Genomic DNA, 25,259 nt, shown 5'->3' on the forward strand with positions numbered 1-25,259 from the left:
ACCTCTAACCAACAGCGAACTCTTCAGAGGCACACACTCTTGGCATGAGAGATGCTAGCCAAGACTAATAAGCCCTGGTCCTTTTCTGGTGGAGCTCACAGCCTGGTAAGAGAGACAGATATTTAAACAAATGGGCCCTTTGCATCCTAACACGTGCAGCAATGGAGGTTAGGTCACAGCTGAGAACTAGAACAGAGCAGGGAGCTCACTGGGCCTAGTACATAGTTAGGGTTCCAGAATATCTGTGATTCTGAATAAAACTTTTCAGTTTATTATCCAGGAAATTTAAGGCTTGTCCACACTCTAGCTCCAGTTCTCAGGCATAAGAGTAGTTTTTACTGAGCCCATAAGTTTAAACACCTACTATATGCTGAGTCTTATATCAGGTCCTGCCTAGATTGGGGTTATACATCGAAGCAAAGAAATGGTTCTGCCCTCCAGGAGAGGCATTAAGTGTTAGATGTTAAGAGAGCAAGCTGTGCTCATGTGAACCTGCATGAGAGGGCTCAAAGTGGATTGGTATGGGACAAAGGCTTCAGGAAACAGGCCAGATGGAGAAGGGCAGAAGGAAGGCTGTTATGGCTCAGAGGAGTAAGGTAGAGATAACTCACACTGCACCCTGCATTTTTTGCTCATCCAGCAAATGCATGTGTGCTGTGCACTGTGCTAGGTGCTGGGGATACTGTGGTGAACAAAACCTGAAGCTGCCCTCAGGAACCTTATACAGCATTGGAGGGGAGGCTGACCCCAATCAAGAAATCATGACAAGTACTACCAAGGAGAAGGACAAGATGTTCTAATTTTTTATAAGAGAGATTGACCCAGGCAGGGAGATCAGGCAAGGCTTCCTTGACGAAGTGACTTTCAGCTGAGGTCTGCAGGGGGAGGGAAGAGCATCCACAAAGGCCCAGGGACAGAGGGCACACGGTGAGCCAAGGGTGGCAGGCTGGTGTGGGCTGAGGCAGGCAGAGCCCTAGGTGTGCAGGGCTGGAGCGCGGAGACGAGATGCTCCCCTTTGGTGGAGGGGACTGGGACCCACACCACGCCAGTACTAACTGATTCCAGCTGTAATGGAAGAGGCCACAGGTGATTGTAGGAATCAAGGGAGGGGGATGGATTCCCGCCTGGAGGACCAGGGCTGTTCTCACTGAGGACAGGTGCTTTAGATAGGCTTTGAAGGAAAAGACGCTTGCTTGGTTGTGTGACAGCATGGTGGTCGTGGGGGGCTCAGGAGATAAGGACGTGTCAGGCAGAAGGTGCAGCACACACATGAAGTGGAGTCTAGCCGAGGGGTAGGGCACTGGGGAGGGAGCAGGGAGTTGAGGCAGAAAGGAGGAGTGCGAGGGATTCTGGGACCTCTGTCTGTTCTCCCTTAGGGCCTCTTGCCCTTTCTCCACAGAGGTGTGATTATTTTGTGTCCGCCCCATCTCATCTCCCCGGTGGGCATGACTTGGCTGAGACTCTGGACAGCAGTTTCTAGATCCCGCTCCTACCTGCCCTGAGAGTGGACAGGGTCACCAGGGAGGCCTGGGGAGAGAGGGGCAAAGGGGTAAGGATGGGGAGGGGGCTCACGTAACTTTGTGCGATTAAAGGTGCTTAGCAACCATATCTTCAAGTCCCTGGGGTTAATTTATTTTGAGACAGGGCCTCTGTTGCTTAGGCTGAAGTGCAGCGGGATGATCGCCACTCGCTGCAGCCTTGAACTCCCAGGCCGAAGTGAGCCTCCCACTTCAGCCTCCAGAGTAGCTGGGATTACATGTGTGCGTCACCACTCCTGGGTAGTTTGTATTTTTTGTAGAGACGGGCCTCGCTGTTGCTTAGGCTGGTCTTGAACTCCTGGGCTCAAGGGATTCTGCTGCCTGGGCCTCCCACAGTGCTGGGATTACAGGTGTGAGCCATCACGCAGGCCCCTGGCGTTTATTATGTGCCAAGTGTTGTGCTTTACTTCATCAGGATAGCTTGCAGTGAAATGACGTCCTTGCCCCATTTCACAGATGAGAAACCTGAGGCCCAGAAAGTTTGAGTTGCTTGCCCTAAGTCTCAGCACTTGGGGACTGCACCGGGAACTCTTGAGCCCCGCGGTTGTCGGGCTGTGACCTTGCTCCCTGTCCTCCGCAGCGCGGGCGCCATGGACAAGATCTTGGAGGCGGTGGTGACGTCGTCATACCCGGTCAGCGTGAAGCAGGGGCTGGTTCGGCGCGTGCTGGAGGCGGCGCGGCAGCCTCTGGAGCGTGAGCAGTGCCTGGCGCTGCTGGCGCTGGGCGCGCGCCTCTATGTGGGCGGCGCCGAGGAGCTACCGCGCCGCGTGGGCTGCCAGCTGCTGCACGTGGCCGGCCGCCACCACCCCGACGTCTTCGCAGAGTTCTTCAGCGCGCGCCGCGTGCTGCGCCTGCTGCAGGGTGGCGCCGGCCCCCCGGGCCCCCGCGCGCTCGCCTGCGTGCAGCTGGGTCTGCAGCTGCTGCCCGAGGGGCCCGCGGCCGACGAGGTGTTCGCGCTGCTGCGGCGAGAGGTGCTGCGCACCGTGTGCGAGCGCCCGGGGCCCGCGGCCTGCGCGCAGGTGGCACGGCTGCTGGCGCGCCACCCGCGCTGTGTGCCCGACGGCCCCCACCGCCTACTCTTCTGTCAGCAACTGGTGCGTTGTCTCGGCCGCTTCCGCTGCCCAGCCGAGGGCGAGGAGGGCGCCGTGGAGTTCCTGGAGCAGGCCCAGCAGGTGAGCGGGCTCCTGGCGCAGCTGTGGCGCGCACAGCCCGCCGCCATCCTTCCCTGCCTCAAAGAGCTGTTCGCGGTCATCTCCTGCACAGGTGCGTGTGCGGCCGGGGCAGGAGCGCGGGCACGTCGAGGTCCTGGGTGGGCGCTTGGGCAGGTGGCTGTACGTGCGGATCTCTGCATGCGGGCGCCCATGTGGCCCGAGTGTGCCAGGGGCGAATGCTCAGGTGGAGGACTGCAGCCTGTCTTCATGTAGGTGGCACAACTATCTAGAACACTTGCTGTGGGTCCTCTCCCGCAGTAGGTGTTGGAAATGTAGGGAGGAGCACGCTGGTGTGAGAAGGACACGGATCATTCTGGCTAGAGGGAGGAACAGGAAGTTGAGCAAACCACAGGATTTGGGGCGGGGGAGCGGGCGTCATTATGGCCTTCGGGTTAGGTGAGTTTGATAGAAGCTATCACTTTAGAGCCAGGAATTGACAGATTGGTGGCACCTGGCAGCAGGGGCAAGGTTCCCTGGGCAGGCAGAGGTGAGGGTCCGGAGAGGTGATGGAGTCTGCTGTGCAGACTCGGAAACGTAAAATCTTGATCCTCCGTTGACAACCGTGGAACTTAGACTACAGTGCAAGTGAGTGAAAGCAGATGTGTGCCTTCCCTGATGATGAGGCTCTCCAGGGGAAGGGAAGGGAATGCACCTGGCTGGGTGAAGAACTGAGGACAGTAGACTTCGAGAAGGAAATGCTCTTTCCCATCTAGGGCTCTGTGCGGCTCCACTTGGAGTATCTCCTTTCTCCAGTCCACACAGCCCTCCCACCTTCTCTAGCCCCAGCGTTTCCCCTTCTAAAGGCCTTGCCCTTACACCCACTGTTGATCAGTGCTTGTCTGTGCCCAGCACAGGAATAGCCTCAAGGCTGTGCTAGTGAAGGTTTGTTGAGTGAGTTTAGGTGGAACCAGAGACTTTGCTTGCTATAGGAGAGGAGGTGGCCTCTGCTGTGCTCTTCGCAGAGGCCCAGCCTGGTTCGTTGGCTGCTGCAGGGCATGGTGTGCTGGGGGAAGGGAGGAGGCCTGCCTCCCTGCTGAGCTCAGCCCTGTCCCCTGTTCCAGAGGAGGAGCCACCATCTAGCGCCTTGGCCAGCGTGGTCCAGCACCTCCCATTGGAGCTCATGGATGGTGTTGTCCGGAACCTCAGCAATGATGACAGTGTGACGGACTCGCAGATGCTGACTGCCATCAGCAGGTGGGATGCTGAGGCTGAGCCATGGTCAGGGCTGGGGCCCCTCCCTCTCTTCCTCTCAGAAGCCCCTTCTCCTGGGTGGGACACTGGGCTAGATTTGGAGTCAGAGGGCCCAGGGCCTCATGCATGTTCCATCATCCATCCTTTCTTGAGCCCTGCTCTATGCCTTGCCTGGGGCTGGATGTGGGGAATACAGAGAGCCTGGCCTGGTGATGATGCTGTCAGGCCAGGTACCAGCAGTGTGACCCTGGACATGCCAATGAGCTTTCAGCCTCAGTTTCCCCCTCTGTAAAAGCAGAAGTGGGTGGTGGCATAAGAAGCTGTCAGGCGTCCTTGGGGTTGGGTAAGAAGTTGAGAGTGCTTCATGAGGTGCTTTCTGAGTGGGGCAGACATGAGAAGCAGAGTTTGGGTGCTGTTCCGCTCACAGAGTCCTTGCATATCCCCCACCTCATCTGAACGTCCTCCTCCCTGTGATCTAGACGCACCTGCCTGTCCAGTTGTCCCAGAATATGCCGCCTCCCCTCCTCCCTGCAGGCCTTTGCCTATGCAGACCCCGTCCACCTGGCATGCCTCCCTCTGCCATTCTTTCCATCCCGTGTGCAGATCCACCGTCTCCGTAGGGCCTTCCTGGATTCCTTGCCTTTAGTGGGTAAGAGTGTGGGCTCTCAAGGTAAGTTGCTAGAGGTCAAATCCCGCCTCTACCACTTCTTGCCTGTGTGACTTTGGACAAGTTACTCAACCTCTCTGTTTGAGTTTCCTCAACTGTAAAATGGAGTATAACCAAACCCATCATCTAGGGTTGTTGTGAGGATTAAACTGAGTAAAACAAGAGAATACACGTAATGTGCCTAGAACTGTGCTGTGGGAGCCGCCGTTATCATCATCGTTGTGACTTTGCTGTCACGGTTCTGTCTCTCTCTAGCACAGTCCGCTGAGTCTAGGCTGTTTTCTTGAGCTCTGACGGCATGGCAGCTGTGCGCTCAGCCCGCACAGGCAGGCTGTGTTGTGGGGTCCAGAGGGGCTGATACATGTAAAACTGATGGAATGTCCTGCTCAATGGTGAATACGACCTAAGTGTTAGCTGCTGTTATCTCCTTTAATCCATACAAGAACCCTCTGAGGGAGGTATTATCCCCATTTTACAGAGGAAGAAACTGAGGCCCAGAGCAGGGAAGTGGCTTGCTCTGGGTCACACAGCAAGAGCTTGCTTCTGGAAACCAGAGCTTCTGGCCCAGGAGCACTGCCCTTCCAGGCAGAAGCAGCTGAAAGCCTTGTTCTGGCACTGCAACCAGCGTGGAGGGGCGAGGCTTGGGGTGCCGAGAGGGCCTGGCTCCCTTCCTGATGGGCTGGGGGCCTCAGTGTCTGGCAGGTGGCTATGCTGAGCTCATGCTTTTCCCAGCCGTGTGTGGTTCAGCCCACAGACCCCGGGGCTGCCCTTTCCAGGCGTGAGTCAATGTGGGAATGCAGGACATTACGGCTGGCCCCTGGGCTGTCCTCACCCCAGCATTTTGAGTGTCCCTCGTCCCTGTGTCACTGTCACTCCCCTCACCAGGATGATTGACTGGGTGTCCTGGCCCCTGGGGAAGAACATTGACAAGTGGATCATTGCACTGCTGAAGGGCCTGGCTGCTGTTAAGAAGTTCAGCATCTTGATCGAGGTTTCGCTCACCAAAATTGAGAAGGTTGGTGCCCCGTCCTAGCCCAGACTTACAGCCTTTTGCACTAGGCTCTTGCCAGGGGCGGTGCAGGTCTCGGAGGGCAGAGCATCGGGCCTCCCCACCAAGCTCGCTGTGTGACCTGGGCGAATTCACTGCCCCTCTCTGGGCCTCAGATTCTCCCCATTAGTTTCCCTGACTGCTCATCCAAGTATGTGTGTCTGACTTTTGGTCTGTCCATGCATTCCTCAGAAATCTATCTTGCTGTCCATCTTGCCATCTGTCTGTCCATCTGGGTCTGTGAGCACCTCAGTGTTTATCCCTCTGCGTGGGTTTGAACTGGGGTGTCTCTGAGCCCCCTCTCAGGCCTGTGATTGCACTTGGCCTCGGCAGCTCGGGCCTGGGGACTCCTGACCAGGGCCTCTCTTCTAGGTTTTCTCTAAGCTGCTGTACCCCATCGTCCGGGGAGCTGCCCTGTCTGTGCTCAAGTACATGCTCCTGACCTTCCAGCACTCCCACGAAGCCTTCCACCTGGTAAGGGCCCTGCCTGCTGCCCCTGGGCTCTTGGTGCAGGTCACTTGGCTGAGGCCGAACAGCTGAGGCGTGGGCTCTGGCCTCCCTTTGGCTGTGGGGAGAGGAGTAGTCATCCTATTTTGCAGATGAAGAAACTGAGGCAGGGTGTCTTAGATCATATGTCTGGGAAAAGGAGTCGCCTGCCTGCAGAGTTGAGAGCCCCATCTGGGTCAGGGGACAGTGGTCGGTGGGCAAGCCTCCCTACCTCAGAGAGTGCTGCGTGCTGTCAGCAGGGACCACAGCCCCGTGTCTCCGGTGGGCGGGTTGGTGCTGAGCCTGACCCAGCTCTGCTCCCACAGCTCCTCCCTCACATCCCCCGCATGGTGGCCTCTCTGGTCAAGGAGGACTCGAACTCGGGGACCAGCTGCCTGGAGCAGCTGTCAGAGCTGGTCCACTGCATGGTGTTCCGGTTCCCGGGCTTCCCAGATCTGTATGAGCCTGTCATGGAGGCCATCAAGGTGAGTGACGGTCCCCTACTTGGGCCTCGCCCCACTCTGACAAAGGTGCCAGTGTGGGCCTTCCTGTGGGCCATACCACAGCTTGGTGGCAGTCCCCGTCACCTCCCCAGGTCCATCATGTGCCTCAAGCACACTGAGCCACTCACGTTCCCCAAGTGCCCGGGCTGCCTTATGGCTGCTCTGAGCTTTTGCACGCACGGTGCTCTCTAACCGTAAACCCTTCTCTGTCACTGTAGTGTGGACATTGAAACACTTTCTCTTTCTCTGCTCTGCCTGGACAGCTCCTACTTACCTTGTAAGTCTCTGTTCTAGTGTTACTTCCCTCAGGATGCCTTCCCTGATCACTGTCAGTACTCCGCTGCCCTCCACCAGGCTGGACTCGGGCCTCGCTGGGCTCCCACAGTCTTGGTACATCCTGCTGTCACATGTTGTCACTGTCTGCCTCCCTTGCCAGACTGTGAGCACTCCAGACCAGGGATAATTTACAATTGTTCACATGACTTTACTGATGTCCTGCTCTGCACCAAGCCCAGGCTGGGAACTGGGGGCACGGGCGTGAAGCAAACGGAGTCTCCTCCATTGAGGGGATCGCAGCCTAGTGAGGGTGACAGACTTGGATACAAGAAACTCTGGTCGGAGCAGCTTTTGAAAATGTCTACAAGGTTTGGCTTGAGAGCAGCCAGAAACCAGAGGAAGGAAAGATCTCCAGTTACAGAAGACAGATGAGGCCTCATTAAGCTGGGCTTGACAGGTTGCTAGGATCTGACGATGACTGACATCTGTGGCTACTGCTACACTTGACGGTGTTTTCCTGTATGTTATGTCTTCTGATGCTCGCAAGAAACCTACAAAGAAGATATGGTTCATTTCAATCTCATAGATGAGGAAAGGGAGACTTGCAGGTTTGGTGACTTGTGCAAAGTCACGGAGGAAGTGAGACATGTAGCTGGAGTCTGGACGGCAGAGCCCTTCCCCATTGCCTGATAGAGAAGGCAGGTTGGGCGGGGCGAAGGGGTCTAGGTAGGTGGCCCTTGCAGAACCTTTGATTTGACTTTCACATCTGCAGCACAGCAGACGAGATAACCTGAAAAGTGTCCTGCTACAAAACAGCTAGAAATGCTTGTTAAAATATAACCAACATCACTTTAAGTACATAGCTGAACTTGCAAGAAAGTAAGGGGGAGTCCCCAGGGGCCAAAAAGGAAGAGAGAACTGAATTCCAGAGTGGTGGGTGAGCAACGAGGCTCTTCCTCTGGGGTGAGGCAAGCGTGTGGGTGAGATGGCCAATCTCAGTCACAAAAGGGCTTGAGTTGGTAGGGACAGGAGGTGAGACTTAGGGCCTATCCCCAGTAGGGAGTTAGCACTAAGAAGCCCACTAAAAGCCAGGACCCAAGAAAGGTTTTACCATTAGCAAAAGAATGGTCTGGGGCAAAATATGCACGTGGTTTTAAATAGACATCAGGGGAACTTTTCTGGCTTGTTCTGGGCTCTGGATTAGGAGAAAAATGTAATCAGTGGCCTTCTCTCGTGGATTTAGGGGTTCAAATTAATATCATTTTGGGGGTTGTGGCCCTTCCCCACGTTAAAAGTAGTCATAAACTTGTAGTACCCACGGGTAACCTGGTAGAAAGACATAAATCAGGCCGGGCGCGGTGGCTCAAGCCTGTAATCCCAGCACTTTGGGAGGCCGAGACGGGCGGATCACGAGGTCAGGAGATCGAGACCATCCTGGCTAACACGGTGAAACCCCGTCTCTACTAAAAATACAAAAAACTAGCCGGGCGAGGTGGCGGGTGCCTGTAGTCCCAGCTACTCAGGAGGCTGAGGCAGGAGAATGGCGCAAACCCGGGAGGCGGAGCTTGCAGTGAGCTGAGATCCGGCCACTGCACTCCAGCCCGGGCTACAGAGCAAGACTCCGTCTCAAAAAAAAAAAAAAAAAAAAAAAAAAAGAAAGACATAAATCAAGCCATAAAGGTAAAGTTCTACTGAAAATTAGTTTGTAGTCCAAAAATTACAAAACACACAAAGGAACAATCCTGCATGAATGACAGTTGGTAGATGCAATAAACAAAACTTTTGCTATTTACTTAGATCTCAGTTTTTCAAACTAGACACAAGAAAGAACTTTTGATAATCAAAGCTGATCTCCAGTGGAAGGGGCTGCCACGATCGGCCATGAGCCCCGACAGTGGAGGCGGATAAGCGGACCTTGCTGTGTCAGGTGTGTTACCCAAGGGTTTCTACCTGGAAAGGGAGGTAGGAGGAAAGCTTGGAGATGCTGTGGCTGGGTCTGTTTCCTGCTAGATTGTGAGCTGCTGTGGGCAGGAACCCTGTCCTTTTGATCTTTGTGCCTAGTAGATGTCTGTGAGCGAATGAGTGGGATATTGTTCGAGCAGGACGGTAGTGTGGAGAATGCTGTAATGAAAGTGCAGGCAGAGAGGAGGGACCCTGCCCCGGGCACTGAGGAAAATCCATGATGAGTGAGATGCAGGCTTTGCACAACGGGGGCTCATAGATTGTCTGATCCAGGGGACGAGGGGAGTCTGCACATACCTGTACCAGTAGGGGCAGGGAGTTAGGCTTTGTAAGATGATACAGATACAGTCCTTCTCAAGGACCCTGTGCCTTGAGAAGATCCTGGAAAGCTTCATAGAGAGGGAATACAGGAGTTTGATCTTGCTGGATGGGGACTAGAAAAGGACACTGTGGATGCATCGGAGGGAGAGGCATGGAAGTGGGAACGTGTGAGGTTAGTTTGGTGGTAATGTGTGAGGGGAAGGGAGATGAGAAAAACCAGCAGAGCAGTGCCTTGAAAACTAGGTTGAGCCACTCGGCTAGATCTGGGCTTCTCGAACGTTTCCATCCAAGCACTTGATGTCAGAGAGGGGAACTCACCCAAAGCAGTCTGACATGAGCTCTGAGTTTCTCTACAACCTCACTTTCTCTCAAAGACTCAAGTATATATGTTGTAATTATAAACATGTTTTAATATTCCATGTTTTTCTTTGAATGTTAGAAAAGATGGCTTCACATTTGTTCTGTGGCTTTGAACACTCCTTCGTACGAGCCAGTTTGAGAGGCGAGGCAGCAAATTATAGGATTCTACTGCTTATAAAATTATTTTGCATGGGTTCTATGAGTACATCCTTTTGTACATATACCTTTGTAAATAAGCTCTGGAAAGTTCTCTGACTTAGGCAGATGTATCAGGTTATGGCAGTTTCTCTGGGAGCTGTGGTACTTGCCAAGGGAGCCATCACATGTCAGTTTCTAGTAACATTATTAGGTTCTTAAGTGATTTTGAAGTTTTTATTTTCTTGAGTATAAAGTTACCTTCTTTGGGAATAATGGCATTTGATTTTGTTCCTAGCATGGATATTTTTGCATCTTCTCTGTGTGTGCACAGATGTGTGGGGTTCTGTCTGCCTTTTTGCCTCCATTTGTTCATGTTGTGGGGTAGGGGGGCAGACAAGTAGGGCATTAGATAGGGCATCATGAAAACAAAAAGGAAGGGACGAAGAAGATACTGAGCCTGTATCTTATCTGTCTCCCCACTGGCATCTCCTTGGTGTGTGTGTGTGTTTTTAATCATCTGTGAGAAGTGACTGCTCTGATAAATTATCCAATAAATTATCTTGGGAGGTGAATGAGCAAAAGTGTTAAACCCCACTGGGTGGGCAAGACCTTTTGTGGGAGCCACAGGATGTGCACTAGGAAGATGAGGGCTTTGGATGCCGAGCTGTTTTGAAGCTCTGTGGAGCCTTGGACAAATCTAAGGTCTTGTGGCCAGGATCTGGAAATAAGATCAGGGCTAGAGGAACCGTTAGGAATGTTGCTGAAATCTAAGTAGCAGGACGTGGTGCTTGATGTTGCTCTTTGGAAGATACCTCTAGCATCATTAGAACTAGTGCTCGGTGGTATTCTTAGGTGCAGCTGTTTGATGTGACACAGATAATGAGTGGGAAGCATGCTGAGGGCCAAGACGCATATCTCAGACCCCAGGGATGTGCCCACTGTCCTGACTGTGGGGTCAAGTTGTGGGGAGGTGACTCTTCTCTTGAAAGCTGATTCCGCAAATCTAAAAGTAAAAGGTGGAAATGGGCACATCATTGTGTGCCCGCACCATGAAAATGTAGGATGCCAAACTAACACAAGGTAGGCGTATCCTCACTTGACAGATGAGGAAACTGAATCAGAGAGCCTCACCACCACCAGACAGCTAGTGCGGACCAGAGTCAGGGCTGGCATTGGCATCCTGACATCACTGGGTTTGGCCTGTGGGCCAGGGTTGGCATTGCCTGAGCTCTTTTAAGAACATGCGTATTCTTCACTTACAGTCATCCTGGACTATTATTTTCTGTCTGAATCTTCATTTTTTCCATCTATAAAATGGGAATTATGCCACCTTAAGGCAGTCATGACCTGAAAGACCATGGAGGCAGCCCATATGTCAACTGAAGGGGTTTGGAAGCAGGGGACTGTTCACACACACCCCAGAACATCTGTGGGGCAGGGGGGGTGTGCCTGGGAGGTCACGGGGTTGGCTGTATCTGAGAAGGCCTCCCAGAAGAGGTGATATTTTTTTGAGCTGACCCTGGTGCCTACCATCCTGCCTGCCTGCTTATTCCCTCCTCAGGACCTCCACGTTCCCAATGAGGACCGCATCAAGCAGCTGCTAGGGCAGGATGCCTGGACTTCGCAGAAGAGCGAGCTGGCAGGCTTCTATCCCCGGCTCATGGCCAAGTCAGACACGGGCAAGATTGGTCTCATCAACCTGGGCAACACGTGCTACGTCAACAGCATCCTTCAGGCCTTGTTCATGGCATCTGAGTAGGTGCTGCTTTGGAATTCCCTGTCTGCCCTTGCTTCTCTCCTCTGGGCTCCCTGATGACAGGTGGAAAGGTGTGGGGGGCAGGGGTTGGAGAGGGTGGGCCTTGCTTGCATTGCGGGCATGATTCCCTGAGGTCTGTGGGGACTGAGAGCCTCAGGCCATTGCCAAGGCAGTAGGTCAGGACTGAATGGGAACTGAAGAAGGGGCTTCAGGGGCTGGGCAGCACTGGGAAGGGGGTCTGCTCTGGACTGGCTGACATCACTGACTCTTCTCCTGGAGTCCATGGGGGTGGATTCAGTCTTCCAGAGTAGAACTCCCACCCATCCTGGTATTAGACATCTCTCTTTTAAAATGAAACCAACACAATCTTTATAGTCTATGGCCACCTATCTACCTATGGCTTACTTAAAAGATCAAAGTTTCAGCTTTGATTCAGTGAAAATAAGCTTTGATTCTGGCTTATCATATGTCCTCAAGTCAGTTTCTTCTCTCTGAGCGTCAGTTCAGTGGGAGGAGATTGGAGCTAATCTCCAAGGCTGCTGCACATTCTTCTCAAAATGCCTGGTGAAGGACTAGTTTTGTTTTTCTTTTCTAAATTCCAGTCTGCTGCAGAATATTACTTTGGTAAAATATAACAAAATGACTTACTAGAAAAACGGTCACATGCTTGTATGGTCGTTGTGATGCTAAAATGCTACGTATGTTCCTAAGTGCTCACTCAACTTCTGACCTTACCTTGGACTGAGACCAGCCAGGTGGCCCACACTTTGCCTAGGGCGCTTCCATGCAGCGGGCTGAGTTTGGAGAGTGCATGGGCAATATGCCTGGAGCTGCTTGTGAGATCAAGAAATAAGCTGCAGCCTGGGAATTGGCTTGTTCCAGAGAATGTTCGTGTAGGGAGGGGAGCTGTCTCCTATAGGATCAGACCCTTCCCACTAGGAGCCAGTCCACCCATCCCCACAGGGTCCTCTTCTTTCAGCATATTCCTCACATTGACCTCTGTCTCCCTCATTGGAAGGCAGGGGAACAGCTTGAGGTGGCTCTAGGGGCAGGGGCCAGGGCCCTTACAGGAGCTGTAGGAGTCAATTGGAGGGCCCAGGTCAGAGCAGGGCCTGCTGCTCTGGAGGTGGATAAATGTCTTTCCCCAGGGAAGCAGCTAAGAAGGGAGTGCGAGGGGCTGCTGCGGCTGGGATGATATTGGCGCAGATCCTGTGGCATGTCCCAGCCCTAGAACCCTGGAACCACAGGACCTTAGGACATTTGAATCTTTGAGTCCTGAAGTTATGAGGTCTCAGAACTGGAAGGGGCTACAAGGGTCACCTTTGTACCCTTCATTGTCCAAAACATGTCTATTGTTGTGTTCCTGACCTCAGATACCCCAGCCTGAGTTGTTCACCTGCTCTTCCTCCCCAGTCCCTGGCCTCTGGCTCCATCCTGGGGTAGAAATATCTGTTCTGCCTTTGGCCTGGAGGCTCTGGGCTGCCTGTGACATGCATGACTAGAGACTCCTTGGGGGCCCACGGCTTACCTTGGGTGCCCCTGCTTTGTTTTGAAGCTTCAGACACTGTGTGCTCCGCTTGACTGAGAACAACTCACAGCCGCTGATGACCAAGCTGCAGTGGCTCTTTGGCTTCCTAGAGCACAGCCAGGTGAGTGTAGGGGGAGTCAGAACCGGGTGGAGAGGCAGCTCTGGTCAGGCCCTGACACGGACACCTTTCCCTTCCCCAGGACCTGCCTGCATCTGGCTGTCATCTCCCATGTCAGTAGCTGAGCCCCCAGCGGGCCTGGCATATGGAGCTAATTTAGTGCCCCCTTGGGGCAGGAGGAGGGCCCCCTTGAGCCCTGTCCCGTGTTGTGCTGCCCAATCTTCCCCCTTCAGCAATTCAGTCCATCGCATTATGGTGTTGCCATAGTCCATCTTATGCTGCTATAACCAAATACTTGAGACTTGGCGATTTATGAAGAAATTTATTTCTCAGTTTTGGAAGCTGGGAGGCCCAAGATTGAGGGGCTGTGTCTGGTGAGGGCCTTCTTGCTGCATTACAATGTGGTGGAAGGCATCACGGTGTGAGAGCATGCATGAGAAGGGAAAGCGGGGTGAACCCATCCTTTTATCAGGAACCTGCTCCTGTCTCAGTGTGCACCACTGGGGAAAGCAGATGGCCTGTGATAGGGAATTAATACATTCATGAGGGCAGAGTGCTCAGGACCTCCTCCCCTCTTGAAGGTCCCGCCTCTCAACACTGCTTCTCTGGGGACTATGTTTCCAACACATGCTTTTTGGAGGACACAGTCACACCACAGCATGTTGCTTCATTCTGCTGTCATTTTTGAGTACCCACATGGCCAGGCAGCCTGAGAGCTGTTGAGAGTACAGAGGTGAACAGAACAAACACCATCTCTGCCCTCATGGAGCCCAAAGCCCTTGGCCAGGGATTATACAAAGCTCTGTTTGGGGGCACAGAGATGAGTAATCCCTCCCTGGCTCATGGAGGGAAGGGAAAGGTCAGTGAGGGAGGGTTGGGAAGACCACATGGAAGAGGCGGTGCTGTATGTGGGACTCATCTTGACCGGAGAGAATGGCAGTGAGCGGAGGCAGGGAGAGCAGATTCCTGGAGGCTCGTTCATCTCTGTGATCCCCATGCCCTGCTCAGAGGCATGGACATGTGGGCTGGGATGGGTCGGGGACAATAGAAAGTGGGGAGTACTTCATGGAGGAGGCCGGGAAGTTTGAGGCTGAGGGTATGAGGTAGACCGTCAGGCCTAACCTGTGCAGAGCTGGCTGGTGAGTGGCCTCCTGCTCCTGACCCTGCCTTTCACCTGCCCTGTCCTAGCGGCCTGCCATTTCCCCAGAGAACTTCCTTTCTGCATCCTGGACGCCCTGGTTCAGCCCTGGCACCCAGCAGGACTGCTCGGAGTATCTGAAGTACCTGCTGGATCGGTAAGGGGGCCAGGGCCACGCGAAGGCTCCAGGTCTAGAAGGTCCCTGGGGGCAAGCCCAGTACCTCTGAGCTGTGTTGCAGCTTCCGGGAAATAAGTGTGCTGCCTCGAACATGTGGAGGGCTTGGAGAAGGGGTGTGCTGGAAGGGCAGGGACTGAGTGTGAGGGAAATTTGGTAGATGCTGAACGGAAGTGACCTCTGGGAGGTCATCGTGTACATCTGCACACTGGGCCGTGCATCTTTGTCACTGCTATGGAAGCACGTTACATAGCTCCAGCAAGTCTTTATGTAGGGTGTGTGGGTGAGTCTAGCAAGCGTGCTGTGTGAGCACGTATGTGGATGTATGAGTGTTTGGTACGTGTGTGTGGCTGTTGGGGAAGATAGATGGGCATGGATAAGCTGGGTGCCCTGGAAGGGGACCCACATGTACATATAGAGACTCTGCTCCCTGCCCCAGGCTGCACGAAGAGGAGAAAACAGGCACAAGGATCTGCCAGAAACTCAAGCAGTCCAGCTCGCCCTCCCTGCCCGAGGAGCCGCCGGCCCCAAGTTCAACCTCTGTGGAGAAAATGTTTGGAGGCAAGATAGTGACTCGAATCTGCTGTCTCTGCTGCCTCAACGTCTCCTCCCGGGAGGAGGCCTTCACGGACCTCTCTCTTGCCTTTCCTCCTCCTGAGCGCTGTCGCCGCCGCCGCCTGGGCTCTGTGATGCGCCCTACAGGAGACATCACAGCCCAGGAGTTGCTCCCAACAGCCAGTGCACAGGGGCCAGGCAGGGTGGGTCCTCGGAGGCAAAGGAAACACTGCATCACAGGGGACACCCCTCCCACCAGCCTGGACATTGAAGGCCTGGACTCCAAGGAAGCTGGTGGGCAGAGCAGTCAGGAGGAAAAGGTAGAGAGGGATGAAGAAGGGAAGGAGGAGGGAACGGAGAAGGAAGAAGCGGGGGAGGAGGAGGAGGAAAGCACCAGAGGGGAGGAAGAGAGGGAGGAAGAGGAGGAGGTGGAAGAGAAGGTGGAGAAGGAGACAGAAAAGGAGGCTGAGCAGGAAAAGGAAGAAGACAGCCTAGGAGCGGGGAGCCACCTGGATGCTACCATCCCCTCTGGGGAACAGATGTGTGGCTCTGAGGGCTCCCGCTCTGTCCTGGACCTGGTCAACTACTTCCTGTCCCCCGAGAAGCTGACAGCAGAAAACCGCTACTACTGCGAGTCGTGTGCCTCCTTGCAGGATGCCGAGAAGGTGGTGGAGCTGAGCCAAGGGCCGCGCTACCTCATCCTCACACTGCTGCGCTTCTCCTTTGACCTGCGCACCATGCGGCGCCGCAAGATCCTGGATGACGTCTCCATCCCCCTGCTGCTCCGCCTACCACTGGCTGGAGGCCGGGGCCAGGCCTATGACCTCTGCAGCGTTGTGGTACACTCTGGAGTGTCTTCGGAGAGTGGTCACTACTACTGCTATGCCCGCGAGGGCGCTGCCCGCCCTGCCCCTTCTCTGGGAACTGCCGATAGGCCAGAGCCCGAGAACCAGTGGTACCTGTTCAATGACACTCGGGTGTCCTTCTCTTCCTTCGAATCTGTCAGCAACGTCACCTCCTTCTTCCCCAAGGACACAGCCTATGTGCTCTTTTACCGGCAGCGGCCCAGGGAAGGGCCCGAGGCTGAGTCGGGCTCTTCTAGAGTCCGGACAGAGCCCACCCTGCACAAGGACTTGATGGAAGCCATTTCCAAAGACAACATTCTTTACCTACAGGTGAGCTGAGCCGTGGGGCCTTTGATCTGATCTGGTGGAGGGAGTTCAGTCCCATTACTGGCTTAGATAAGTCATTTCCCCTTTAAGTCTTTTTAAAATCCCATTCATCCATTGCTCAGTGCTGGGCATATACTGGTGGCCCAGACAGACCTAACCCCTTACTTCAAAGTAACAGACACTGAATAATGAATGACACAGGTTTATTTTTTCTTTAAGTCCCAGGGTACATGTGCAGAATGTGCAGATTTGTTACTTAAAGGTGTGCCATGGTGGTTAGATGCACAGATCAACCCATCACCTAAGTATTAAGCCCTGTATCTGTTAGCTATTCTTCCTGAAGCCCTCCCTCCCCCGCCACCCCCAGCAGGCCCTTGTGGGTGTTGTTCCCCTCCTACCCCCAGCAGGTGTCCATGTCTTCTCATTGTTCAGCTCCCACTTACAAGAGCATGCGGTATTTGGTTTTCTGTTCCTGTGTTAATTTGCTGAGGATAATGGCTTCCAGCTCCATCCATGTCCCTGCAAAGGACGTGATCTCATTCCTTTTTATGGCTGCACAGTATTCCATGGTGTGTATGTGCCACATTGTCTTTATCCAGTCTATCATTGATGGGCATTTGGGTTGATTCCATGTCTCTACTATTGTGAAATGTGCTGCAGTGAACATACATGTTCATGTATCTTTATATTAGAATGACTTATATTCCTTTGGGTGTATACCCAGTAGTGGGATTGCTGGGTCAAATGGTACTTCTTCCTCTAGGTCTTTGAGGAATTGGCCACACTGTCTTCCATGATAGCTGAATTAATTTACACTCCCACCAACAGTGTAAAGGCATTCCTATTTCTCTGCAACCTCACCAGCATCTGTTTCCTGACTTTTTAATAATCACTATTCTGGCTTACTTGAGATGGTATCTCATTGTGGTGTTGATTTGCATTTCTCTAATGGTCAGTGATGTGGAGTTTTTCTTTCATATGTTTGTTGGCCACATGAATGTCTTTTGAGAAGTGTTTGTTCATCATATCCTTTGCCCACTTTTCAATGGGGTTTTTTTTTTTTTTTTTTTTGGACATTTAAGTTCCTTGTAGACTCTGGACATCGGACTTATGTCAGATGGGTAATTTGCAAAAATTTTCTCTCATTCTGTAGGTTGTCTGTTTACTCTGATGATAGTTTCTTGTGCTCTGTATAAGCTCTTTAATTAGATCCCATTTGTCATATTTTTGCTTTTGTTGCAATTGCTTTTGGTGTTTTCATCATTAAATCTTGGCCTATACCCTGAATGGTATTGCCTAGATTTTCTTCTAGGGGTTTAATAATTTTGGGTTTTACATTTAAGTCTTTAATCCATCTTGAGTGACTTTTTTGTATAAGGTGTAAGGGAGGGGGTCGAGTTTCAGTATTCTGCCTATGGCTAGCCAGTTCTTCCAGCACCGTTTATTAAATAGGGAATCTTTTATCCATTGCTTGCTTTTGTCAGGTTTGTTGAAGATGGTTGTAGGTGTGGAGTCTTATTTCTGAGTTCTGTATTCTGTTCCATTGGTCTGTGTGTCTATTTCTGTACCAGTACTATGCTGTTTTGCTTACTGTAGCCTTGTATAGTTTGAAGTCAGGTAGGCATGAGGCCCATGAGGCCTCTGGTTTTGTTCTTTTTGCTTAGGATGGTCTTGGCTATATGGGCTTTTTGGCTCCATATGAATTTTTAAATATTTTCTAATTCTGTGCACGTGAATGGTAGTTTAATGGGAATAGCATTGAATCTGTTACATTGGGCCGTATGGCCATTTTCATGCTATTGAGTCTTCCTATCTATGAGCATGGACTGTTGTTCCATGTGTGTCCTTCCTTCACTTCCCTTGTTAGTTGTATTCCTAGGTATTTTATTCTCTCTGTAGCAGTTGTGAATGGGAGTTTGTTCATGATTTGGCTCCCTGCTTGGTGGTGGTGTATAGGAATGCTAGCAATTTTTGCACAGTGGTTTTTGTATCCTGAGATTTGCTGAAGTTGCTTAACAGCTTAAGAAGCTCCTGGGCTGAGATGAGGTTTTCTAGATATAGAATCATGTTATCAATGCAGTTGTTTAATAAGTGTGCTGAAGGAGGAGCACAGGGACCAGTTGAGTCTGAGGGGGAAGAGGATGCTTCTGGGAGGGGGGGTGTGTGTGTGTGTGTGTGTGTCATGCTACCCACGTGGGCCTCCTATGTGCTATTTTACTGGCAGCGGCCCAGTGAGGGGCCTGAGGCGGGTTCTCCGGGACAGCTTCTGCCATGCTGTCCGGATGAAGGCAGGGTGGTGATAGGCTCTCCATGAGGCTGACCTCATGGCGGCAGGAGGATGCGTTTTCTCATAGGCAGAGCCCATTCCTCGTGATCACGAGGCCTGTAGACAGGTTCCCATGTGGTGTGATGTGACCACCCCAGGCATCCTACCACTGAGCTGCAATGTCTCTAGGAGCCCTGATTCCTTCCTCTGTGTCCAGTCCCTGGGGACCCAGAGATGACACTTAAAGGTGTGCCGGGTAGACTCTGGCTTCAGGGTGGGAATGCTAAGTTTCTTCTCATCTGTGTTCCCAGGAGCAGGAGAAGGAGGCCCGGAGCAGGGCGGCCTACATCTCTGCACTCCCCACATCTCCGCACTGGGGGAGGGGCTTTGATGAAGACAAGGATGAGGATGAAGGCTCTCCAGGGGGCTGCAATCCTGCAGGTGGTAATGGTGGTGACTTCCACAGACTGGTCTTCTGATGTGAACCTGCTGCCAACCCAACCCCTTCCCTCCAGGAGCCAGGTGGGGCCTGAAGGAGGCTGTGGAGGCAGGCTCAGTCCTGTAGTAGGCCTGATGGTACAGCTCATGGCACCTTAGTCCTCAGCCTGATGAAGGATACACAGAGACTCTCAGATACGGAAGTGAGACCTAAGTCCCTCTCACAGGGGATCAGTCCCATTAAGATTTTACACCCAAGTGTCCTGGTTAACTTGAAGCAGCTGAGATGGGCACACGCGGGTCTTTGCCTCCCCCTCCCTCCCCAGCAGGCTCCCCATGCTGGAAGAGCTGATGTTCAGGAAACAGGGCTGAACCTCAGCTCTAATGTTTTGACATCAAGTACTATTTTCCTTCTGACTGCTCTACAGTATAAAGCACAGCAGGATCCAAGCCTTGCACAAAGAAGGGGGCAGTGGTACCTCTGGCTGTCCTCTTGTTTCTCATATGGGGGTACCTGCACTGTCTGTACCTTTCTGAGAAGATCAGGTGGGAAGCAGCAGGGCCCCGGATCAGAGACCGAGAACTGCCCCCTTACCAAGCACCACTGCATGGTGGTGGGCCTAGTTCCTCATAGCAGGAGGCCTTTGCCCCCACATCCCCTCCACCCCAGCCTGCCTCAGTGCCTGAGAAGCCACCACTTGCATCCCCCTCTCCTGGTTAAGGTAGAGTCCTTATTTTACTGCAGAGGTGTTCCATGTTCCTCGTGAAGTGTGGTCTCTTCTGAGGAAGCTAGTGGGCTCCTCTGATCAGTTGGCCTTTGTAGCTGTGAGAGCAGCCACCTGCAGATTGGGTGAAGTGCCCAGACACTGCTGTAGCCCCTTCTAACCGAAGAGAAGACACCCATGTTCTTAAATAAATAAAACTAGGTTCTCTGAAGCCTAGCAAGAGATCGTTCTTCCTTGGTCTCAGGGGCTGTGATAGCCGCTGGATTTTTCTCACGGGGGCTGGAGAGGCTGACGGGTGGCAAGGTGAGGAGTCAGCCTGCCCCCCCCACCCCCGGTGACATGTGAGATGCCACAGGGAGCTGAAAGCCCTCTACTGAAGTGTGGTGTAAGTAAAGGTGTGAACTGACTTACCTTACTTATTGAGGGCGGGGTGATGCCCATGGAGAGGACTCACCTGGGAGGCAGCTCTCAAGCCTGTACCTAGCTCCTTCCCCGGGGCTGTGATGGAGGCAGGGAGTTTGGGCCCCATGTCACACCTAAGTGACCTGTGAAAGTAGTAGACAGACACGCCCAGAACCCATCTCTAGACACCTAAGAAAGATGGATTGGCAAATGCTAGTATATAATTTCCACTTTACAACAGACTGAGGTAGAGAGCATTCGTTCTTATTCATAGCCAAGTAAAATACCCAATAAAAATGGAATAGACTGGAGTGAGAATGGGTTCCAATGCCAAGCCCCTCAAGACAAGATGGACACAGCAGCTAGTTCCAGGGTGCATTTCTAGTGGACTTTATTGTCCTGCTCCAACACCACAGTAGAAAGGGACCTGCAAGCTCCAGGCCTGTACCATGTGTCACCACAGCAAAAACATGACCCACTTGAACACACTCCTGCCCCACCCACCGGATAAATATGTTACAATTTTTTTTTAAAAAAAAGAATACAACAGAATAAATTAATAACTTAAGTGATTAGGCACCAACAGTGATTTGAAAATTAAATGTCAATTTTAAATGGTAACAAGACAAGAACTCAAGACTGGGCTTCCACTAGCCCATTTTCTCTTCCTGACAAATAGTGACAATTCTGCACGAAATAATTCTAGATTTCAAGACACAAGTAGCCAACAAATACACAACACATGCCACCAGAAATCACACGATAGCCTGGATCTCTGGGGGACCTCCCCCCCCGCAGTAGGCAGCCCCTTGTGGTCCCAGGCCCCAAAGAGCACTCGGGCAAGTCCCAGAAAGAAGACCCCTATGGAAGGGCTTTAGAGCTCCTGAGGCCAGCCTTACTTCCCCTGCATTTTATGAAGGCCCAGATGGGGAAGGAAGAGCTCTGGAAACGGGGTGGGGGTTCTGGGCCAAGATGTCCCATGGCAGAAGGGGCCAGAGTGGAGATGAGCTGAGCCCATGCTCTAGTAAATTCAGAATGGTTGTGCTTTTGTCCTAGGAATGGGGCATACTTTAATGGTTTCCAATGTAGAAGTTACCAAAGTCAAGCTAGGAGGGGACTGGGGATAGGTGCTGCCCACCCCTGACCATCCACATCCCCCAGAAAGAAGTTACAGAGGGAGTCTCCTCTTCAAGCAGCTGAGCACCAGCTGTGGATGGGACCTCAGCACATCTAATCCAACCTCCCATTCTACAGACAGGCAGACCAAGGACCTAAGTAGACACCATCTCCCTATTTGATTGTTCTCACTCAGCCTTGCAGAAGTGGAGCTGGAAGTGGGTGAAGAAGGCTCCTTGGAGAGCCCCAGGCAGGGGACTTGTGTGAAGTAGCGCTGGGTGGGAAGGTATCCCCCCACTTCCAGGGTCTCAGTCCTCGCCAGGCCCCCAGGAGAGGTGGACTTTGACCCATGGATAGGCCAAAGAACCAGTTTTTTCAACTGAGTTGACTCCTTTGTTGGGGGAGGTAGTGAGTGGAGGGCAGGGATATGCTAGACACGGCTGGTAGTTTGGGGCTTGTGAGCCAGAGCTTTGCTTTCAAAAGGCCAATTTTGCCTCTCATCCTTCCATCTCTACCCCTACACTTGCACCCGAGGGATTTTGGTAGTTACCGGAATCAGGAGCTGGAAGGAGGCCTCCTGGGAGATTCGATTTGAACACCTCAGTCGTGCTCTGAAGATTCCAGCCAAGGTCCACTCACATCATGGCACACTCAGAACATGCTCACATGTTTATGGGAGGCTGCAATAGTCTGGGGCCCACTTGTGGCTGCTGCGGGTACAGGGAAGGCACCAGTGAAAAGCTCTGTTGTATGGGGCCCCTTGCGGAGGGCCTTAAAGGCACACATTCAGGGCTGGGCAGAGTGAATCAGCACCCTGCCAACTCTGCCCAGTGTAGGCGCTGCCACTGCTACCATTCACTTGTTGGAACACCAAGGCATGGCCCCGGCACTTCTGAGTGGCTGGACCCATATGCTCAAAGGCCTTTTGTTCCCAAGACACAAGGCTTTCCAAGTCTCTCCTTCCTTCTTCCTCCACTGGACCCAAGCCCTGCCCTCCTCCTCTGTAAAAATCTGACTCATCCCCTTCTAAGGCCTACCTCAGGCATCCCCTTTTCCTAGAATCCACCTTCCCTGATTGTGACCCCACTCCTGCCTCTGGCACCAACCTCCCTAAGTCTTTACTTCCTCTGCCCTCCATCAGCATTTAAAGTCTCTCTCTGATGGCCATCACCACTGTCTTGTGTCCTTGTCCTTTTTCTGATTGTGACTATCTCAAGTTCAGGGACAAGGTCTGATTGATTCTTGTGTGGTTGGTGCTTAACCCCAGAGACTGGACACAGCAGCCATTAATAAATGCTCCTTGAGTTGATCTAAACTAATGCTAGGAGGAGAGGTGCAACTCTTGAGGAAATAACTTCTTCCAGGATGGGACTTAGAGAATGGCTAGGCCATTGGTCTGGTGAAGTATGCATGCTCATGGGAGCTGAAAGGGGAGTGGGGGCAGAAGGGAGTAGCTGCCCCCATCGAACATGGCAGGAAGTCACTCTTTGGGAAGAAGAACGTCTGTTCATCCCAGGGTAGAATGAAACATCTAGTCTGTCCTGTTGCTTCTGAAACTCTTGAAAATTTAGTCAAGAACTGTCAACATAAAAAAATTCAGATCCCCCACCCTAGGCTTAAGAGAAGGAACTTTGGATGATGCCCTACACCCCATCCCTGTTAATCTGATAGCCTTTCAAGCCCGGGGAGGAGAGTCCAACATGGCTCCTGGAATGCTAGAGAGCAACAGAGGACGGATGAGATGAGGAAACCCAGGGCCGGCACCAGGCCAGACTCGTTCCTACCCTGCGATCTGACATACGCCACAGCCCATGGGCACAAGCTGTCAGCCACGTCTGATGTGGTCCTCTAGGCATCATTCTTCCCTGCTTTCTCCTTGTCCTGGCTGACCTGCTGTCCCTCCATCCTAGGAACGGTGCTCATGTCACACCACCATGCACACCACTCTTGCACAACGTGTCACTCCTTCACTTTCTGCTCCACCCTGTACCCCCAAGCATTGCCTTGGGCACTCCCCCACGCCCAGGCCCTTTGGATATATTTCCCCACTTGCTACATGGCCTTCACCCCTGCTTCACATCTGTCTGCTACCTCTGCACCCAACTTCCACTGCACTGCTCACTACATAGAAACTCGCTGCCCCACCCCACTGCAGAGTCCCCTGCCCTGCTCTGCGCCTCTGCCCAGCCTGTGCCTGTCCCCGGGTTCCCCTCATTCCCTGAATCACACCCATCGATACCACACTCCCTCCCATATTCCCCATGCCTTTACCATGTGTTCCTGCCCACGTGCTTGGTCGCCCAGCTTGGTTCAAGTCTTCCCCTGTGTGATGCTTTCAAGGTGAGGCTGGCGGGAGGCCTTTGAGGGGGTTGGGGAAGAGGACTGCCCTTGGGCCTAGAGTGGCCTGTAGCTCCAGAGTTCTGGGGACCCAGACCCCACAGTGTCCTTGTCATCTCTACCACCTGAGCTCCAAGCCCTGCTCCTTGCTTCTCTAGGTTGGCCATCATCAGTTTTCCCTTCCTTTTGTCCTTCATCCTCTGCCTGTGCACCCCACAGCAGCTGTCCTGCCATGGCCTTAGCCTGAAAGTGGGGGTCCCTGCAGATGTCAGCTTTCCCTCTGCATCTGGGCATCTAAGTCCTTTACCCCTCAAGACCACTGCTGGGCCTCCTTCTCCACCATCTCCTCTTTTAGTGGCCTTGCTTCTCTCCTGCCAAGAAAAACAGGAATGAAAAAGTCCATTATCCACTTTGGTCTGCTGGTCCTTGACTCCCTGGGTCGGTGAGACTTGTCTTCTGGGACTGAAGGAGAGGTAGCCCAGTGGCCGGAGGGAAGATAGCTGAGGGCTGTGACTGAACGTGAGGTGTGGAATCTGGCTCAGAGCCCCAGCCCTTCCCTCCAAACATCTGGTAGATAGTCAGGTCTAAAGGACAGGAAAAGGCTGAAGGATGCTTTTTGGCAATAGCTCCTAACTAAGGTGGGTGGAGGCATGGCCATTACTGATAAAAATCACAGCTGGGCCCCGAGTGGGCAGAGGAGGTGCCTTGATCAGGCCCTCACCTCCCAGGGGAAGGGTTCAGGGTCCCTGATGTCAAGTGCTTTGAAGGCTGAGACTGGCAGAGTAGAGAGGAGGTGAATGGAAGGAACAATGGGAGAGGGGAGAGGGGTAGGGGAGATGTGAAGGGCCAGCTCTGGAGACGCTGCCTCCTGGCCCCTCCCTGGGCTCTGCGGTGGCCCTCTCGTCACAGCTTGGCACCCTTGGAAGGCTCCGAGGACTGCCGCACGTCTGTCCACTCCTGCATGGTGTTCTGCAGGGCCTGGGTCTTCTCCTTGTCCACCTGAACATAGTCCACCTTCTCATCAGAAGTGACAGATGAAGTAGATGGCTGAGGGGACACAGTGGGAAAGAGGGAGTAGCTGTGAGTTACCAGTTAGGTGGGGAGGAAGAAAATGGGCGTGGGATCTTCCTGAGCTGTCTGAAGGAGAGAAGAGCATGGCCTCTGCCTGCCACTGACCAGCCTCAGGAGCCTGGCTTCTCTTTCTGAATGTGGGCTTTAAAGCTCAGACTCCAAACTCATTATCCCTCCTGCAGGATGCGGCAGCCCCTGCCAGCCCTTCTTACTTCCCGGCTCCTGGGACGACCCAGGCCCTTCCTTGGCCCTGGTGGATGGGTCCAGGCCTTCATCTCTGCCTCCACCCATCTCTGTCAGGTTGCTCATCCAGGGGAAGGACTTTGCTGGGTGTAAACAAGCACCAGCCACAGGACTTTACGTGCTGTGCTCACCGCCACCCTGTGAAGGGGAACCATGCTGAGGCACAGCTCTGCACCCTGCTGTCTAGACTGCTTAGCTAAGGGTACCTCCTGGGGAGGCTTTCCCAGGCCTGGAAGTCCCTTGTGAAGGCTGATGTATTGACGGCAGGGCTCTGGGACACACCTAAGAGCCCAGGACCAGGAGGCAGTATCCTCATTCCTGGATCTGTTGCTGATTCACTTTGTTTAGCACAATCAGATCTCTATGCACTCATTTGCCCATCTCTACAACACGGGGGGTGGGCTGACTGATGAGGTTCTTTGAGGGTACTGTGCTCTGAGAGCAGGAATAGGTGTCTTTAGACCTAGGTGAAAGCTCTGACTAAAGATGCATCATAAAAGCTAGGTACTGGAGCAGGA

General features: G+C 52.9%; 4 protein-coding genes across 4 annotated transcripts in view; 1 reads left to right on the top strand and 3 right to left on the bottom strand.

Moving 5' to 3' along the window:
• The window catches only part of CLNS1A (chloride nucleotide-sensitive channel 1A), an 820,929-nt gene that overhangs the window by 590,059 nt on the left and 205,611 nt on the right, over nt 1–25,259 (bottom strand). The gene's annotated exons all lie outside the window — the stretch shown is intronic.
• The window catches only part of KCTD21 (potassium channel tetramerization domain containing 21), a 540,409-nt gene that overhangs the window by 21,753 nt on the left and 493,397 nt on the right, over nt 1–25,259 (bottom strand). The window lies entirely within an intron of this gene.
• On the top strand, nt 1,639–20,530 carry USP35 (ubiquitin specific peptidase 35). The gene is made up of 10 exons (XM_050757463.1): nt 1,639–2,801; nt 3,811–3,943; nt 5,493–5,622; nt 6,028–6,129; nt 6,468–6,626; nt 11,263–11,456; nt 13,013–13,106; nt 14,292–14,398; nt 14,856–16,146; nt 18,721–20,530. Exons 1-10 carry the CDS (start codon nt 2,129–2,131, stop codon nt 18,886–18,888), a joined length of 3,051 nt encoding a protein of 1,016 aa, XP_050613420.1. The 5' UTR covers nt 1,639–2,128; the 3' UTR covers nt 18,889–20,530.
• Nucleotides 20,346–25,259, bottom strand: part of GAB2 (GRB2 associated binding protein 2) — a 210,826-nt gene continuing 205,912 nt past the window's right edge. Inside the window, exon 10 of the mRNA XM_050757470.1 lies at nt 20,346–24,474. Coding sequence (XP_050613427.1) covers nt 24,331–24,474 — 144 coding nt within the window. The 3' untranslated portion in view covers nt 20,346–24,330. The remainder of the gene's footprint in view (nt 24,475–25,259) is intronic.

This window comes from Macaca thibetana, chromosome 14 (assembly GCF_024542745.1).
Source record: "Macaca thibetana thibetana isolate TM-01 chromosome 14, ASM2454274v1, whole genome shotgun sequence".
Taxonomy (NCBI): Eukaryota; Metazoa; Chordata; class Mammalia; order Primates; family Cercopithecidae; genus Macaca; species Macaca thibetana.

Coding starts and splice junctions, on each gene's coding strand:
- USP35 (XM_050757463.1), top strand. CDS start 2,129: ATGGACAAGATCTTGGAGGCGGTGGTGACGTCGTCATACCCGGTCAGC. Junction 6,627..11,262: donor CTGTCATGGAGGCCATCAAG/GTGAGTGACGGT, acceptor TTCCCTCCTCAG/GACCTCCACGTTCCCAATGA. Junction 16,147..18,720: donor ACAACATTCTTTACCTACAG/GTGAGCTGAGCC, acceptor CTGTGTTCCCAG/GAGCAGGAGAAGGAGGCCCG.